Consider the following 17,346-nt stretch of genomic DNA (forward strand, 5'->3'; position numbering starts at 1 on the left):
GTTATCCGCGTTATATTGGAGTTACAGTGTATGACATACAATGCTGTATATTTATCACTCGTAATCACTTATTAAGAGATTTCAATATATATACATAGACAGATTAATTTGCACCACACATGTTGTTTTTCCCACTTGTATAATAATAATTCTTCATTAAAGTCAGAGCTCCAGATAAGGGCCGTACAGCCGTAAATACGGCTTTTTCATGAAGGTTTACGTATTTATTTTTATAAACTGGACGTACAATTACGATTTTAATATCCCTTTTATGCATTTACGATACGTCCGCATCAGCTCAGTGTGATTTGTTGGTCTCTAACCTAACGTCGCTTTTCGTAAATTTAAATTACGGAAAAGTTGTATACTGGGTTCCGATATTATTCTCTTTTCTGTCGCGTGACTTCCGCTAACTCGTAAACCCGTCAAAATCAATATGTCTGCGCGCAATGGAAGGTCAGCTTAACCGAAAGCGGTTCAAAACAACACTTTGTTGTCATATAATGGCTACATACAGTGTCGTATATTACCATCCTGACATTCAATCTGTAAAATCCAGAAAAAGACATTGTCGCCCCGATATTAAACGATTTCATTGCATCGGTGGCTAAAAAACATTAGAAAACACGATGGGAAACGGATGAGACAGTGACATTATTATAAGTGTTCATTTACTTAACTTAGCTTTTTAGTTGGTTTGTGTTTTCTTGTCAAGAAAAATGAAGAAACAGTATTAGTTATGTGTTTTTATGTGTAGTAATTGTTGTATTTGCATCATAATTCAGAATGGAAAACCTAATAAAGTAACTGTTTAAGAAGCTAAATATATTTATTATAATTGCTGCAAATGTTTCTGTAGTCAGTTATACACCCTTTAATATGCAAGAATACGGGTAGTACATTACTACCTGTATTCTTGGATATGGTAGTACAGGTACTAATTGATTTTCAGCGTTACTCCTTTTCTTTCTGTCAGTGGCAGTACCGTTACTAATTTCACAAATCCTTATCTGGAGCTCTGAAAGTCATTCACTGTAAAATCAAATGTATTCAGAATTATTATAGCATTTAATAGTGTTATTTACTTTGCTTTTTAAAATGATTTGCAGGGGGGGTTTTCATTCAAAATTGGGTCTGGTACTATTCCCCATTTCCAATGGAAAAAAGTGTATATTTTTCCCAAATAGGAGCCAAAAATTCCAAATGGAAGGCGTTTTTTTTTTCAAATTTCAATATTTCGTTCAACTCCCTTCCATATTAGTTTATCCTTAGTAAATATAATACTGAAAACACTCGTATTCTCAATTTTGAAGCATATTTAAGCAAAACAACAACACTAATTTCTCAATTTTAGTAAAAACATCGCAAATTTTCCCAATCCAAAGGGACCATGCCCCATTCCCGAAATGGAAAAAAACAACAACACTGCAGTTTGCCTTATGGTTGATTCAACACAACTCTTACCAACCAAAGGATCATTCCTGTGACAGGGCACGACTTAATTATTTCTGTTTATTATTTGAAAACAATAGTGAGCGGCTTTTATTCCTATTATCACAAAAATAATCTTTCTTGCAAAGATGTGCTGGCTATAAAATGGCAATTTGATTTTTTTATCTAATACATGATACCAGCAAAAGATATTAATCCCAACTGTAATCATATTTTTATTAATACATATAATTCTATCCATTCATCAAAAAAACACGCAAGTCACAACTAATTATTTCAAAAGCAAAATCCGGCCAATATTGAAATTACATGTGCTCAAGTATTTATAAAAAATCGCTTTCACCATTTTTTGGAAGTACATGATGTATAAGTTGAGCTTAAAGTTATGTTATTTTGAAAACAATTAATGCATAAATCATGTATCTTGATTATTACAGTAATGACTAAAAAAATAAATGTGTCAGATACCTGTGAATTTTTACAACACAATCAGAGCAGCACAGCTGACTGTGGTCATGGCAAAACTGTGACAGTTTTTTATCCACATGCACGTCACACTTCCAAAGAAAATCCTCCAACTCCTTTGAAAGAAAATTCCCCTCCTCCTTCGAAAGAAAATCATCCTCTTTATTTGAAAGAAAATCTCCCTCCTCCTTTGAAAGAAAATCATCCTCTGTATTTGAAAGAAAATCTCCTCCCTTAAGTAAAAGAGAAGCATCCTCCTTTGAAACTGGCCATTTCTTAATATCTCCCCTTCCACATGTTCGATGTTTCATAAACAATTTTTTATGAGGTTTGATACATTTTTTACAAAAAAACCTTGAGCATTCCTCACAATAAATGACTGCCAAATTCTGAAGATTATGTTCCTCACAAGATGTGCAACAAAAGTGTCCAACCGTCGACGAACGTTCAGCAAAAGTAGAAGAATTACCTACGCCCATTTTATTATTCTGTGTTTCAAGTAAAACCTATTTGTTTAAATAGTTTAAGTATTTTTCTTTTAAACAAGTCCACAAAATACTGGCATTTAGCTACCTTTAAAAGTTGTTCAGCTCAAGAAGTTTACATGAAAACTAAAACACAGGTGCATTCAAATACAAATAAAGTTCAAGCTCAATATCCTTCAAGGTTTACATTCACTTCACCCTTTGCATGCTGGGTAATTTGTCTTCTGCTAAAATACCGTCTGCTGAATTTCTAAAATTAGCATTTTCTTCAGTTTTTTTCAAAGAATACTATCAGAATAGCAAACAGTTTGGATCCTGATGAGACGCCACGTTCTGTGGCGTCTCATCTGGATCCAAACTGTTTGCAAAGGCCTTTAAAATTCGGCTCCAGCGCTTTAAGGGTTAACTAACAGTAACTATGTAAAACACCGCATGACTTTGACAGTAAGAGTAAACCAAATTGTTAGACCTCACTTAATTATGCAAGTAAATTGAACGCTGTGTAGAAGTAAATTGGAAGTATATCTCAATGGTTTAAGTAAACCATGTATTTAATTGTTTAATCAGTCAGTATTACAAAATTAATTGATGAAAATAGTATTTATAGTGGTCTAATGAGTAAAATAGAACAAATAATATCATGTTTATAAAATATTCATACATGCAATCAAATTGTCTCATTGATTGATTTAAAAATTTCCCATTACATTTTGTTCTTTAAGGATTTTTCACATTTTCCCTCATCTCAAAATAAAATAAGAAATCAGTGTCACTGAATTAGATTATATGAGAAAACAGGGCCTGATAAATTTAACACTACAATGAGTTTTCAATACATTATTCGAGCTCATTGTTTAGTTTGCCCTAGTGTTAAACATCTAACAAAAATGTTCATAGCTATGATTTCAAAAGTGTTATTTTGACATAGTGATCTAGCTTAAATGTCTCAAATATTTTCAAGCTTATTTTAAGAGTACCTGGCTCAAGTCATGTATTTCATTAATTCATAAAGTACCGTATTTTACCACGTAAATCGCCCCCATGTAGAGCGTGCATGCAATTTTTTCAAGACAAAATGGAGAAAAAAAGATTTCAAGACCAAAAAATCTGAAAATCTTAAAATGGCCACCATTTATATATTGCACAATCATTTGATCCAAGTTTTTCGAGCGCTGTTTTTGTTTTGAAGAAGCGAGCGTTTAAACTATCAGGAGTATGGGTTGCATAGCACTATATTTGAAACTACTTTTAAGATTATTCTCTCGAGAAAATGGGGGCTGTTGTCATCATCGTGATGGTATGAAAATAGTCTATACTTGTTTTCCGTCGATGTCTGATGCATCGAAACCTATAGCACATATCTCTCGATGAAAGCTGTCAATACCGAAGTGCAAAAAGATCCCTTTCACACCTACCTTAATCAGCGAAACACAACTCCTTCACACAGAACTTTATCTGCTTTCATTTTATGTCGACAACAGCCCAAAAAACTGCAGTCAATGAAGAAGTGTGAAAGCACTAACAAAGACAATTTTTCAAATTTTAAGTTTTGTCCAAACTATTACTACCCCGTTCATACCTACCCTAACCCGCTATTTGTTTTATATAAACCTTCAGTCTATAACATTTTAGGGTGTAGTTTTCGGCAATAACAAAAAATGGCGACTATTATGAAGATGTGCGATTACGAATGGATTTTTCAAAATTTAGCAACCAGGAAAGCGTTGTATCAATGTGTAACACGCACCAATTTTTTATTTGAAATTTGGAGGCAAAAAACTTTGCGCTATACGTGGTAAAATTTGGTAATATTTTTAAGTCAAAGTAATGTACTGAAAATGTACAAAAAAGTATAATGGTGTTTATTTTATATAGAAATTTCATTTTAAAATGATTTTAAAAGATTAAAATTATTTAACAGTGAATAGTTTGCACATTTTGTTGTAATATGAAAACTATAAACATTAAGCTCAACCAGTTGGAACAGGCTTCAGAATATTTTTAGAAATGAGGCCCTATATAATGTTAAACCCTTCATTGCCCAATTATAATTGAATTATGATCATACTTTCTTTGGCTGGGCACTTTTGCTTTCAAAAAATAAAATCATATATCATATGAGCAAAATTATTATGACAGGTTAACTGTATAGTCAATGATCCAATTAGTCCATACTTTTGACAAACACTAAAATGTTGTCTATGTTATGTCTATATTGTTTGGTTTGACACATTAGTAATACATTGAATTTAGTTATCTTGTGAAAAATATGAGCCATATACTGTTTCCAAGTTTAAACCCTTTGTCAATAACTATTGTGCCATGTCACATGCCTGCAGGATTCCCTACAAATCATAAATACTTACAATGTCTGAAATGTTAAAGGGATCTTTTCACGTTTTGGTAAATTGACAAAATTGAAAAAAAGTTGTTTCAGATTCGCAAAGTTTCGTTTTAGTAATAATATTTTTGAGGAAACAGTAATACTGAACATTTACCATGGTCTAATATAGCCATTATATGCATCTTTTGACGAATTAAAAACCTGAAAATTATAAAGCGTTGCAACGCAAAACAATTGAATTATTTGGAGAGTTCAGTTGTTGTTGTTTAATTTTGGGAATCTATGAAGATTGCTTATATAAAGTATAATATACACCTCCTATCTACACTTGACAGGATGGCTGAGCGGTCTAATTGGTTTTTACTACAGGACTCCAGGGGTCACTGGTTTGAGCCCTGCCCCGGCGAAATGTTGTTCATGATTTCATGAACACTTCAAGCCAATCAAGAACTGTTCATGAACGGTTCTGAAAAAGTTCCTGAGCTTGGTTCGTGAACTTTTGGACATGAACTGTTCTTAAGACATATTCATGAACTGTTTATGAATTATTGTTGAACATTTCAAAGTTCATGAACAGTTCTTCATCTAACCATAAATACTTAGTGATGAACATTTCATGCACAAGTATTTCTAATGACTTTTCTGAGACAGACTTTAAGGATCCATCATGAATAATTCATGAATTCCTTTGTGCTAGATGTTTCATACATATTTTTGAAAGTAATATTGAAATGTCTAGCATACAAATCTTGTAGATTTGTGAAACCTGTGAAGTTAGTATGAATATGCATAGTACTTTCACCACTGTAAGTTAGAGTTCTTGACCTGTTCTAGAGAATTTTAAGAACATTTGTACAAGAACTGTTCAAGAACTGCCTTCAGGAACACTTCAATAACTTTTTAAGGACCTTTCCTGTTCTTGAATTATTCTTAAACTATTCTTGAACACTTTAAGAACTTTTTTGAACAACATGTTTCCTTCTGATGTTCTTAAACAGGTCTACACAATGTTTTTGAACGTATGATGGACTTTTTAAGAATCCAATATGTTCTTAAAAGGATCTGTCATTGTTCTTGGAAGACTTAAAAGACAAGTTTAAGAACGTTTTAAGGACATCTTATTTCAAGAACAGTTTAAGATGATATCAAGAACTCAATGTACATTGCATTGCTGTTTTTACAAAGAAAGAATATTGTGTGCACAGGAAGTTGAAACGGAAGGCACATGGTTTATGTTATATTTGAAAATGTAAGTCTTTAATAAATTACCGGCTGAACTGATCAGCCATTGGTTCCATTTCAAGTTCTTTGGCACTGTAAGTGTAACCATTTCAGGGAAACCATTGATTAGTAAATGATTCTTGAACTGAAAATGAGACTATTCATAATCTTTTCAATACATGAATTATTCATGAACATATAGTGCAAAGTTGTATTATGAAATTTAAAGAGTATTATCAAACCACTTGTATCTCAGTTATTAGTGTTATATTTAAATTATTGTTATATGTTGCTATCAATATGTTAAGTGCTAATACAAGACTTGTTTCTTCTTACCCTGACCTGTTTGTTGAGCTTTAGTAACACTTATGATAACCTTTGCATAAATTGACAAATTCTTGTTCATGAATAGTTCATGAACACTTCATGCCACCTCAGTTCATGAACTCTTGAAGAACTATGGTTCATGAACTATTCACTTACAGTTCGTGAACAGAAAATGAGCCATTGAAAAATAGAAGGAAAATGTTCATGAACTGTTCGTGAACAGCAAAACCCTGAAGAATTTTTCAAGAATTGTGTTGTTCATGAACTGTTCAAGAACACTTCATGCCATTGATGTTCATGAATAGTTCATGAACATTTCATGCCATAATGGTTCAAGAATAGTTCATGAACACTTCATGCCACACGGGTTCAAGAATAGTTCATGAACACTTCATGCTATAAGGGTTCAAGAATAGTTCATGAACACTTCATGCCATTAGGTTTCAAGAATATTTAATGAACACTTCATGCCATTAGTGTTCATGAACAGTTCATGAACTAAAAGTTCAAGAACTTTTCACAGACGTGGCTCATTTTTTGTTCACAAACTATTTGTGAACAATTCATGAACTCAGTTCACGAACAGTTCATGAACTGTTCACGAATTATTCGGGAACTGCAGAACAACATTTCGCAGGGGTGTTACAGGCTACTTTTTTTCCTTATTTTGAATTTTATTCTTGATTTTTTACTGGAGCTGTTTAGATCCAATGTTTACATTTATCAATATCAAGCATTTAATGACAAACTTCAAAACATGCAAAATCTGTGAAAAGGCCCCTTTAATGCATTTCATGAAAATGCAATTTAATCAATTTGAAAAGAAACTATTCAAACAATATTTAAACTTATAAATGGATAAGCATACAAAATCAACTCCAGATTGCTGCACTTGTCTTAATATCGGTCATCACTACATTACTCATGTGTTTTCAGTGTCGTCACATGATCTTTCTTATTCGATGCTATTCCCCTTGTAAAAGAGCATGCTTTAATCTTACTGTGATTTCTTTAGAGTGAATCTAGACTGACATTTTTTATCAAAGGATAAAGTTTTACTATACAATTTTCTTATGGTTTAATGCAATGGTGTGGTTTATAAGCCGTGCTTACGTTACAACACTGGTTTCACCAGTTATAAACTTGTAATTCCTTAATTAACAACAAGCACATTTGTTGAATGGATATCCCCCACCTTTTCCTCATATATATCTATACACCTATGAAGTTTCATACTGAAAACTTATATAGTGTCTGAGATATAGCCCTAAAAAGTTAGTGACTGACAGACGGATGGACAGACTGATATGCGGACTGATAAACTGAAGAATGGACAATGCCAAAACTATATCACTCTGCCTTTGGCATTTAAACAAGCATAGCCCGTTAACTGAGTAGTAAACACAGTTTGCAAAATCAGAAATACAAACAAAATACAGAAACACATATTGTACTTTTGAATGTGAAGTGTTTGTTTTTGACAGAGTTGAGCTTAACAAGTTCATGTCAAACTGTTTAAAAACGCTGTTTTTGTAAAATACTGTGGATATATTTCAACTGTAAAATGCTTGCATCAAAATTATGAGATGGCTGACCAAGACCACACTCAAAGAAGGCAAGATGGCCATGGGCCCTAAGGCGCTCATCTGAGACCCAAAGGAACTAAACTATTCTGGGAAGGTGGAGTTCCAAATAATAAAAGTACTTCATGAAACATAAATATCATCATAAGGTTCACAAGAAGAAATTTGCTCACCCCTGTCTTCAGAGCACCGGAGCCATTTTCAAAGTAAGTCAAGATATTATAGGAACATATGTTCTCAGCATGTTTCATTAATATTGAACTAAAATGTGACTTATAAAGAGTTCACACTGTTTCACTATAGCAATAAAAAGAAATCTGCCATCCACCTCAGGGCCTTGCTTTTAAACAAATTGGAACTATTTTGAGACTCACCTTGCAATGACATTTCCAATTAAAACAACAATCAACCCTATTTAAAACACAAATCTTTGATAATCACACCAAAACTACTGACCTGACATCAATAAACTGTGTGCCATAACAATTTGTGTTCCAGTCTTATCAGTCTGAAGGTCTTTGATGTGAGTTCAAAACTGGGGCCTATTTCTAGGGACTAACGGCTTTTAAGCTGCAAGCCTGTTACATCACATTAACAATTCAGACACAGTCAATAGAGAATTAATTAGTTGCTGATAAGCAGGTGGATGAGTGGGATCAATGGAAAAATAAGAGTGCATTCCTGACAAGCCATGCATTCGTGATTGGAGGTCAAACAGAATTCAAGTTATATACAGTTGTTTCTCCCCAAAGTAATTTTCTGTGAAATCAATATAACTACTTAAAATTTTGAGAATATTTAATAAAGGGTTTTCAGATGGCAAAAATATTTTTGTTGCACTTCATCCCCAACCAATCATAAACATAAATAATCCTCTTCAGAAAGGAACAAAAAAATAAAACAAGGGCTGTTTGTAAAACATGCATGCCCCCCATATGGGCTGTCAGTTGTAGTGGCAGCCATTGTGTGAATCCGTTTTCTGTCACTGTGACCTTGACCTTTGACCTAGTGACCAGAAAATCAATTGGGGTCATCTGCGAGTCATGATCAATGTACCTATGAAGTTTCATTATCCTAGGCCTAATTATTCTTGAGCTATCAGCAACCATTTTACTGTTTTGAGTCACTGTGACCTTGACCTTTGACCTAGTGACCTGAAAATCAATAGGGGTCATCTACCAGTCATGATCAATGAACCTATGAATTTTCATGATCCTAGGCGTAAGCATTCTTGAGTTATCATCCGGAAACCATTTTACTATTTAGAGTCACTGTGACCTTGACCTTTGACCTAGTGACCTGAAAATAAATAGGGGTCATCTGCGAGTCATGATCAATGTACCTATGAAGTTTCATGATCCTAGGCGTAAGCGTTCTTGAGTTTTTATCTGGAAACCATTTTCTTGGTTCGAGTCACCATGACCTTGACCTTGGACCTAGTGACTTGAAAATCAATAGGGGTCATCTGCTAATCATGATCAATGTACCTATGAAGTTTCCTGATCCTAGGCGTAAGTGTTCTTGAGTTATCATCCGGAAACCATTTTACTGGTTCGAGTCACTGTGACCTTGACCTTTGACCTAGTGACCTGAAAATCAATTGGGGTCATCTGCGAGTCATGCTCAATGTACCTATCAAGTTTCATGATCCTAGGCGTAAGCTTTCTTGAGTTATCATCCGGAAACCATTTTACTGGTTTGAGTCACTGTGAACTTGACCTAGTGACCTTAAAATCAATAGGGTCATCTGCGAGTCATGATCAATGTACCAATGAACTTTCATGACCCTAGGCGTAAGCGTTTTTGACTTATCATCTGGAAACCATCTGGTGGACGGACTGACAGACCGACCGACCGACCGACATGAGCAAAACAATATACCCCCTCTTCTTCGAAGAGAGGCATAAAAAAATTTGCAATTTAACGGTATATCTTATCGGCAGAATAAATATTCAGATGACTGCATGGTGATCATGAATATCATAATATGCATAACTTTCATTCAAAATGTACATTGGTAATTTCATAGTAAAGTGTTACAAAACAAGGTTACACTATAAAGCTATTTAAAGCCAAGCCATATTCTGCAACAGACCGTAACCATTAAGGAACTCGGCCTAGATATCATAACGAGATATCCATAAAACCAATGTTTTGATCAAGTTTCATGATGATTGGACAAAAAATTTGACTTCTAGAGTGTTCACAAGCTTTTTTTACTATACAAATATAAGGAAAAAGACCCCCCCCCCCCCCCCCTGGCGGCCATGTTTATTTACCGATCCGAACCATTTTTTAACTCAACCGTCATAGCAAGGAAACAAATGTCATAAAGATTGGGAAAACAATGTGTCTTATAGACTGTTTACATGTTTTCACTATATACATAATAGAGAAAACAGCCCCACTCCCTGGGGGCCATGTTTTTGAAATTTACACGACTATTTTCAAACTCGTCCAAGATATCCACAAAACCAATGTTTTGACCAAATTTCATGATGATTAGGCAAAAAATGTGACTTCTAGAGTGTTCACAAGCTTTTTTACTATATAAATATAAGGAAAAAGACTCCCCCCCCCTGGCGGCCATGTTTTTTAACCGTTCCAAACCATTTTCAAACTCAAACGTCGTATCCAGGACACAAATGTTTTGACCAAATTTCATGATGATTGGACCAAAAATGTGACTTCTAGACTGTTCACATGTTTTCACTATCAACATATTGAGAAAATTGCCCCGCTCCCTGGCGGCCATGTTTTTTCACCGATCTGGACCATTTTCGAACTCATCCAAGATATCAATGAAACCAATGTTTCGACCAAGTTTCATGATGATTGGGCAAAAATTGTGACTTTTAGAGTGTTCACAAGGTTTCTCTAAAGCCATATAAGGAATACTGCCCCGCCCCCTGGTGGCCATGTTTTTCAACAGACCCGAACAATTTTTAAACTCAACCAACATATCATTAAGACAAACATTTTGACAAAGTATCATGAAGATCGGGCATCAAATGTGACTTCTACAGTGTTCACAAAGTTTTTCTTTTGTTTGACCTAGTGACCTAGTTTTTGATCCAGCATGACCCAGTTTTGAACTCAGTCGAGGTATCATTGGGACAAATGTTCTGACCAAGTTTCATGAAGATGGAACGATAAATGTGGCCTCTAGAATGTTCACAAGGCAAAATGTTGACGACGGACGCACGACGGACAAAAGGCGATCCCAAAAGCTCACCATGAGCACGTTGTGCTCAGGTGAGCTTAAAAAAGGCCTACAACATTTTCACGGTTTTGATTGCAGAATATCTCCAGGATTTATTGCAGTGTAACCACATGATTTATTGCAAAACACCCTTTAATTTCATACTCTGTCTACAAAAATAGGTCGCGGGTGGTGGTAGAATGATAATTGATTAAAGCAAAGTTAAACAAGAGCACCGCCTTGCGGGTGCAGACAGCTCATCTATTGTTATTTTTAAAGGTCAAGGGACCTTTCTCAATTTCAATCACAAATGAGGGAGGGGTGGAATGGAGAGGGTGTATAGTGTGGGGATGTTTTTTTTTAGGGGGGATTCTTGACAGTATTACAAAAATAAAACAAGGGCTGTTTGTAAAACATGCATGCCCCCCATATGGGCTGTCCGTTGTAGTGGCAGCCATTGTGTGAATATGATTTTTGTCACTGTGACCTTGACCTTTGACCTAGTCACCTGAAAATCAATAGGGGTCATCTGCGAGTCACGATCAATGTACCTATGAAGTGTCATGAACCTAGGCAAAACCGTTCTTGAGTTATCATCCGAAAATCATTTTACTATTTCCAATCACCGTGACCTTGACCTTGTGACCTCAAAATCAATAGGGGTCATCTGCAAGTCATGATCAATCTACCTATGAAGTTTCATGATCCTAGGCGTATGCGTTCTTGAGTTATCATCCGAAAACCATTTTACTATTTCGGGTCACCGTGACCTTGACCTTTGACCTAGTGACCTCAAAATCAATAGGGGTCATCTGCGAGTCATGATCAATCTACCTATGAAGTTTCATGATCCTAGGCGTATGCGTTCTTGAGTTATCATCTGGAAACCATTTTACTATTTTGGGTCACCGTGACCTTGACCTTTGACCTAGTGACCTCAAAATCAATAGGGGTCATCTGCAAGTCATGATCAATCTACCCATGAAGTTTCATGATCCTAGGCGTATGCGTTCTTGAGTTATCATTCAAAAACCATTTTACTATTTCTGGTCACCGTGACCTTGACCTTTGACCTAGTGACCTCAAAATCAATAGGGGTCATCTGCAAGTCATGATCAATGTACCTATGAAGTTTCTTGATCCTAGGCCCAATCGTTCTTGAGTTATCGTCTGACAACCACCTGGTGGACGGACCGACCGACAGACCGACCGACCGACAGACCGACCGACATGAGCAATGCAATATACCCCCTCTTCTTTGAAGGGGGGCATAATAATAAAAATAAATATATATATAGTGTGAGGGTGTGGTGGTCATTTATTAGATGATCTTTAAAAAAAATAAAAATTGGGGGGGAATTCGGGGGCTGGGGGGGGGGGGGCATGGGGGATGGTTTGGGTGGAGTCTATTGTGGTATGTCAGGTAAGAGTTGTTTTGTCAAAGTATCGATCAAATCTAATCATAAATAAAGAAGTTATGGCAATTTTAGCAAAATTTAATAAGTTGACCTTGACAGTCAAGGTCATTCAAAGGTCAAGGTAAAATTCAACTAGCCAGGTACAGTATTCTCCTGATAACATGAAAATATTTTAAGTTTGAAAGCAATAGCCTTGATACTTTAAACGTAAAGTGGATCTAAACACAAAATTTAACCATATATTCAAAGTTACTAAGTCAAAAAGGTAATTCTGTAAAAATGACAACCAGAGTTATGCAACTTGTCCTTTACTGTCCCCTTATAATAGTTTGTGAGTGTTCCAAGTATGAAAGCAATATCTTGATACTTTAGGGATAAAGTGGACCAAAACACAAAACTTAACCAAATTTTCAATTTTCTAAGTATAAAGGGCCCATAATTCCGTAAATGCCAGTCAGAGTTACATAACTTTGCCTGCACAGTCCCCTTATATGATAGTTAGTAAGTGTTGCAAGTATGAAAGCAATAGCTTTGATACTTTAGGAATAGTCTATATAAACACAAAACTTAACCAAATTTTCAATTTTCTAAGTATAAAAAGGGCACATAATTCTGTCAAAATGCCAGTCAGAGTTACATAACTTTGCCTGCACAGTCCCCTTATGATAGTAAGTAAGTGTTGCAAGTATGAAAGCAATAGCTTTGATACTTAAGGGATAAAATGGACCTAAACACAAAACTTAACCAAAATTTTCAATTTTCTAAGTATAAAAAGGGCACATAATTCTGTCAAAATGTATGCCAGAGTTATCTAACTTTGCCTGCCCAGTCCCCTCATGATAGTAAGTAAGTGTACCAAGTTTGAATGCAACAGCATTGATACTTTCTGAGAAAAGTGGACCTAAACGCAAAACTTAACTGGACGCCGACGCCGACACAGACGCCGATGCCAAGGTGATGACAATAGCTCATACGGTAATTTAAAAAAAAAAATAGATGAGCTAAAAATATAATATAAATTGCAGTGGAATTTAAAACTTGTTAAAATTCACTTAAGACTACAATTTGAACCAAAACGTTTGCTCAAGACATTTGTATAAGGCATTAAAGGAAAATTATTGCTTGTTATGCATTATCAAGGTATGAAAACCATTGAAATAAAATTAATGATACAACAAGATGTGTTTGTGAAACACAATGTCCCCCTTTATGACGTTTGACCTTGAAGGATGACCTTGACCTTGACCCTTCACCACTCAAAATGTGCAGCTTCATGAGATACACATGCATTTAAAATATAAAATTGCTAGCTTTAATATTGCAGAAGTGACATTACATGAGCAATTTTGACCCATATATTTGACCTTGAAGGATGACCTTGACCTTGACCTTTCCCAACTCAAAAAGTGCAGCTTCATGAGATACACATGCATGCCAAATATCAAGTTGCTATCTTCAATATTGCAAAAGTATTCATAAAACAAGGGCTGTTTGTAAAACATGCATGCCCCCCATATGGGCTCTCTGTTGTAGTGACAGCCATTGTGACCTTGACCTTTGACCTAGTGACCTGAAAATCAATAGGGGTCATCTGCCAGTCATGATCAATATAATGTGGGGTGTGGTAATTTATAAGTTATTTAAAAACAAATTGGGGGTGGGGGGATAGGGGGGTGGGGGGTGAGAGGGGGTAATAATTTGAGGTGGTGTAATTTATTAGTTGTTTAAAAAAAATTGGGGGTGGGGGTTGGGGGTGGGGGGAGTGAGAGGGGGTATAATGTGGGGTGTGGTAATTTATAAGATGTTTAAAAAAAAATATTTTTTTTGGTGGGGTGGGGGGTAGGGGAGTGGGGGGGGGTAGAGTGTGAGAGGGGGTATAATGTGGGGTGTGGTAATTTATAAGATGTTTAAAAAAAATGGGGGTGGGGTGGGGGTGGTAGGGGGGCGGGGGTTAGAGGGGGTAATAATGTGGGGTAGGGTAATTTATTAGATGTTTAAAAAAATGGGGGGGTGGGGGTAGGGGGGAGTAAGAGGGGGGTATAATATGGGGTGTGGTAATTTATTAGATGTTTAAAAAAATGGGGGGTGGGGGTAGGGGGGAGTGAGAGGGGGGTGCAATGTGGGGTGGGGTTATTTATTAGTCGTTAAAAAAAATTGGGGGGGGTGGGGGTAGGGGGGTGGGGGGTTATTTGGGGTGGGGGGGGTAGGGGGGTAGGGGGGTGGGGGGGTGGGGGGGTAGGGGGGTGAGAGGGGGGTGGGGGTTGAGAAGGGGGTTTAATGTGGGATGGGGTAATTTATTACATGATGGGAGGAAGTGCTGTAAAACTAAAAATCTGATAGTTTTGATCCAGGCCAACGCCTGATTGGCCTTGAAGGTATACAAGAAAAGACACAAGAGCTAAAAGGGTCCTAAGGAGCCAATCTAAGACTATATGGAACTAAAGAATTATGAGCAGGTAGTTTTCGCAAGGTTTTACACACAAAAAAACGTTCACATAAAACTCCCCCAGCACCTGGCAGCCATTTTTTTAACACAAAAATAATAATAATCATGCCAATAAATAATAACAAAACACAGTTTGTTTTAATATGTTTAACAACTTTCACAATGAGTGTGTAACTGTAAATTAATGTGACTGCTAGTGTTGTGGAATTGCTTTCCTATAGCCACAAAAGAAAACTGCTGCACATCATAGCAATCTTGTTTTTTTTAAAGGGGCCTTTTAACACAATTTGGCATGAATTGAAGTTTGTCATTAAATGCTTTATATTGATAAATGTTAACATAGGATATAAAAAGCTCCATGAAAAAACAAGAACACAATTAAAGAAAGAAAAAAGCAACCCTCAACTGGGCTCCAACCACTGACCCCTGGAGTAAAAGTCTACCGCTAAGACCACTCCGCCATCCGTGCTCATACATTCAGTGATGCATTTTATACTTTATATAAGAAATCCTCAAAGTATCACACAATATTACGACAACAACAGAACTCCCTAAATTATTAAATCGTTTCGCTTTGAAACGCTTGATAATTTTCAGGATTTGATATCGGCAAAAGATGCATATAATGGGTATTTTAGAGCATTGTAATGTTCGTTATTACTGTTTTTTTCACAAATATCAAAACCACAACAAAAATTTGCAAATTTGAAACAATTATTTATATGTTGTCACCAACCAAAACGTGATAAGGCACATTTATCAGACAGGAACTGAATTTCAATAATTAAAGTTCATCTTGATAATAACTAACGACAACCCAATGCAGTTTTAATGCTGTTTGCTGATGATCAGTTTCTAAGGGCTGGAAATGAAGCCTTCACAACGTGCATCTTGTAAAATACTTCTTTAATTAAATTTAACTTTCTAAGGAACTACACATGCCTCAAAGTGATAAAGGGTTAAACAAGAGATTAGACTCCTCATAAGTGTGAGCCAAAAGTAGGTCAGTGTCAAGCAAAATGAGGTAAGGTTAGAGTCAGTGTGTTGGTAGTGTTCTAGGACAACATACATGCACGTATGAAAGCTTTGTAGGAAACATTATTGATATTATAATGTATGTGTCAGGATAGTTCAATCAATATATACCTCCCAAATTAGTCAATGCCGGGGCAAACACAATATTTTCGGATTGGGTCTTATACTTTTAAATACATAAATGTTAGTACCACACACAATTTGGTGCCACAATCAAAATCAACGGAAATAACCACTGGTGAGGAGCGTCAAGCAGATCTGTTAAACAGAAGGGCATGCTTAAATGTTGACTGTGCAGGACCGATAGTTAAGTATTGCTATTATGTACATCCTAGTTCATTGATACAATAACAACCAAATTAAACACGATAAGAGTCAACAACTTAACAGATATATCAGATAGTCACTAACAAATTGATATATGTATATATCTCTCCAGATCCATACAAACTAATAGCTAATTTTGCCAGGAAAACACTAGTTGGACTGCCACTATCATGCTGACAAGCAAAACTAAGAAAGGGAACATACAAATCATATTATAATATTATCTGCAACATAACACTTTTTTTAAATTGCAATACCTTTAAGGATGTTTCTTATTGATTGTTAATATTTGTATGACACGGAAGTTTTACCTAATGGCTCCAGATATATTTTTTGTTCTTAAAAAATAAACCAAATAGAAATATAATCAAATGCAATGTGGGTAAATGACATGTATTAAATTACAAAAAAAAGGTTTATGCCGTGCAATTTTGTAACCTTCCAGCACTTAAGCAATATATCAGAGGAAAATGTAACACTGCAATTTGAAAAAAATCGGAGATCAATAAGAACCGCAAATGAACACAAAATAAAATGCATACATCATTGTAAAAACTAACGACTTAGTTGTATTATGCAGCAAAAATATTCATGTGATTTAGTTGTTTTACACAGCGAACAAATTGAACTAGTTTAGTTGTATTATGCAGCAAAAATATTCATGTGATTTAGTTGTTTTACACGGCGAACAAATTGACCTGGTTTAGTTGTATTATGCAGCTAACACATTGACCTGACTTAGTTGTATTGTGCAGCGAACACATTGACCTGGTTTAATTGTTACATGTAGAAAACACATTGACCAGATTTAGTTGTATTATGCAGTAAAGGCATTGACCTGATTTTCAAAATCTCAATTTAAATAGGTTAATTCATTATCTACAAGGCTGTCTGGTGAGTGCAGTGGTTGGTACATGCAATTCTCACTTCTGCAACCGAGGTTCAATCACGATTCCTAGTGCATGTGAATTTCGTAGGTAATCACATACCGGACAGCAGGGTTTCCTCAGGGCAATCCGATCCCCCCCCCCCCCCAGCATA

General features: G+C 35.7%; 2 protein-coding genes and 1 long non-coding RNA gene across 13 annotated transcripts in view; all 3 read right to left on the minus strand.

Annotated features, from left to right (window-relative positions):
* The window catches only part of LOC127864935 (uncharacterized), a 60,726-nt gene extending 58,137 nt beyond the window's left edge, over positions 1-2,589 (minus strand). Inside the window, 1 exon segment of the mRNA XM_052404828.1 lies at positions 1,921-2,589. Coding sequence (XP_052260788.1) covers positions 1,921-2,396 — 476 coding nt within the window. The 5' untranslated portion in view covers positions 2,397-2,589.
* The window catches only part of LOC127864180 (uncharacterized), a 327,718-nt gene that overhangs the window by 168,317 nt on the left and 142,055 nt on the right, over positions 1-17,346 (minus strand). The gene's annotated exons all lie outside the window — the stretch shown is intronic.
* Positions 13,709-17,346, minus strand: part of LOC127864211 (uncharacterized) — a 194,644-nt gene continuing 191,006 nt past the window's right edge. Inside the window, exon 3 of the long non-coding RNA XR_008041579.1 lies at positions 13,709-13,880. This is a non-coding gene — a long non-coding RNA (uncharacterized LOC127864211). The remainder of the gene's footprint in view (positions 13,881-17,346) is intronic.

The sequence above is a fragment of the Dreissena polymorpha genome, chromosome 1 (genome assembly GCF_020536995.1).
Source record: "Dreissena polymorpha isolate Duluth1 chromosome 1, UMN_Dpol_1.0, whole genome shotgun sequence".
In the NCBI taxonomy this organism is placed as follows: domain Eukaryota; kingdom Metazoa; phylum Mollusca; class Bivalvia; order Myida; family Dreissenidae; genus Dreissena; species Dreissena polymorpha.